The sequence below is a fragment of the Olea europaea genome, unplaced genomic scaffold, assembly GCF_002742605.1.
Source record: "Olea europaea var. sylvestris unplaced genomic scaffold, O_europaea_v1 scaffold6723, whole genome shotgun sequence".
NCBI lineage: Eukaryota > Viridiplantae > Streptophyta > Magnoliopsida > Lamiales > Oleaceae > Olea > Olea europaea.
In genome coordinates this window covers 1-1,311 of record NW_019265104.1, presented here as the reverse complement: position 1 = coordinate 1,311, position 1,311 = coordinate 1, and the positions used below count along the sequence as shown (strand labels likewise).

General features: G+C 40.6%; 1 protein-coding gene across 1 annotated transcript; it reads left to right on the top strand.

Moving 5' to 3' along the window:
• Positions 1-25: 25 nt before the first annotated feature.
• On the top strand, positions 26-1,307 carry LOC111390342 (gibberellin receptor GID1B-like; the record flags this gene model as incomplete). The annotated part of the gene is made up of 1 exon (XM_023015368.1): positions 26-1,307. A coding segment is annotated over exon 1 (702 nt), but the record flags the coding sequence as incomplete, so codon positions are not given.
• Between the last annotated feature and the right edge of the window lie 4 nt (positions 1,308-1,311).

Here is a 1,311-nt window from a genome sequence, read left to right as displayed (position 1 = left end):
GTGGGGGGGGGGGGGGGGGGGGGCTAAAAATTAGGATATTTTCTTATGCTTTGGTCTGCAAATTTGCTTTATTTTCCATAATTTTTTATGTCTGATATTGATTTTGAGCTTCCTATTGAAGAAAGTTATGATTTTTGAGAGTAAAAAGTCTGATTTGTGGCGAAGAGTTGAATTTTCACCTTTTGATAGTTAGGTTTGTTTGTGTTTATCTTTTATTTTGATTATTGAGGGAGAAAAGGGTCTGATTTTTGGCAAAAGATTTGAATCTTTACTTTTGATTTCTAGGGTTTGGACTTTGGTTCCCCCTTGCTTTATACTATTGATTTCGGAGCCGCTATAAACAGATTTTGGTGCTTTTTTTTGTTGGTTTCTCTGCTTTTCAGTTTACTTTCTTTTAATGGAGATATATAATTGTTTTAGAATTTTCCTTTACAGATTATGTGTATATATATTCAAGTCCTTTTCCCTTATCTGAAATTCGAGCTTAATTCTGTGCAGCAAATTGATGGATAAATATTAAAACTGGAACTTGATTCTTTCATGTGCAGAGGGTGGTTCCACTTAATACGTGGATCCTAATCTCCAATTTCAAGCTTTCGTACAACATGCTTCGACGTCCTGATGGTACCTTTAACCGTGATTTGGCAGAGTTCCTTGAACGAAAAGTCCCCCCGAATGCCAATCCGGTGGACGGGGTTTACTCTTTTGATGTTCTGGATCGTTCAACGAAACTTCTTAACCGGGTTTATTTAGCTGCCCCTGAAAATGAGGCTAAATTTGGAATTGAAGAAGAACTAGAAAAGCCCTTGAGTAGTACTGAGGTTGTTCCAGTAATCATATATTTCCATGGGGGAAGCTTCACTCATTCCTCCGCCAACAGTGCTATCTATGACATGTTTTGTCGTCGCCTTGTTAGCATTTGCAATGCTGCTGTGGTATCGGTGAATTATCGTCGCTCACCAGAACATAGGTATCCATGTGCGTATGATGACGGATGGACAGCTCTTAAGTGGGTTAACTCAAGACCATGGCTAAGGAGTGGGAAGGATTTGAAGGTTCATGTATATTTGGTGGGGGATAGTTCGGGGGGAAATATTGCACACCATGTGGCGGTGCGGGCTGCGGACGAGGGAGTTGAGGTATTGGGTAACATTCTTCTTCATCCGATGTTTGGTGGCCAAGAGAGGAAGGATTCAGAGAAAAGATTGGATGGGAAATACTTTGTCACAGTTCAAGACAGGGATTGGTACTGGAGAGCATATTTACCCGAAGGAGAAGATAGGGACCATCCAGCGTGTAATATTTTCGGCC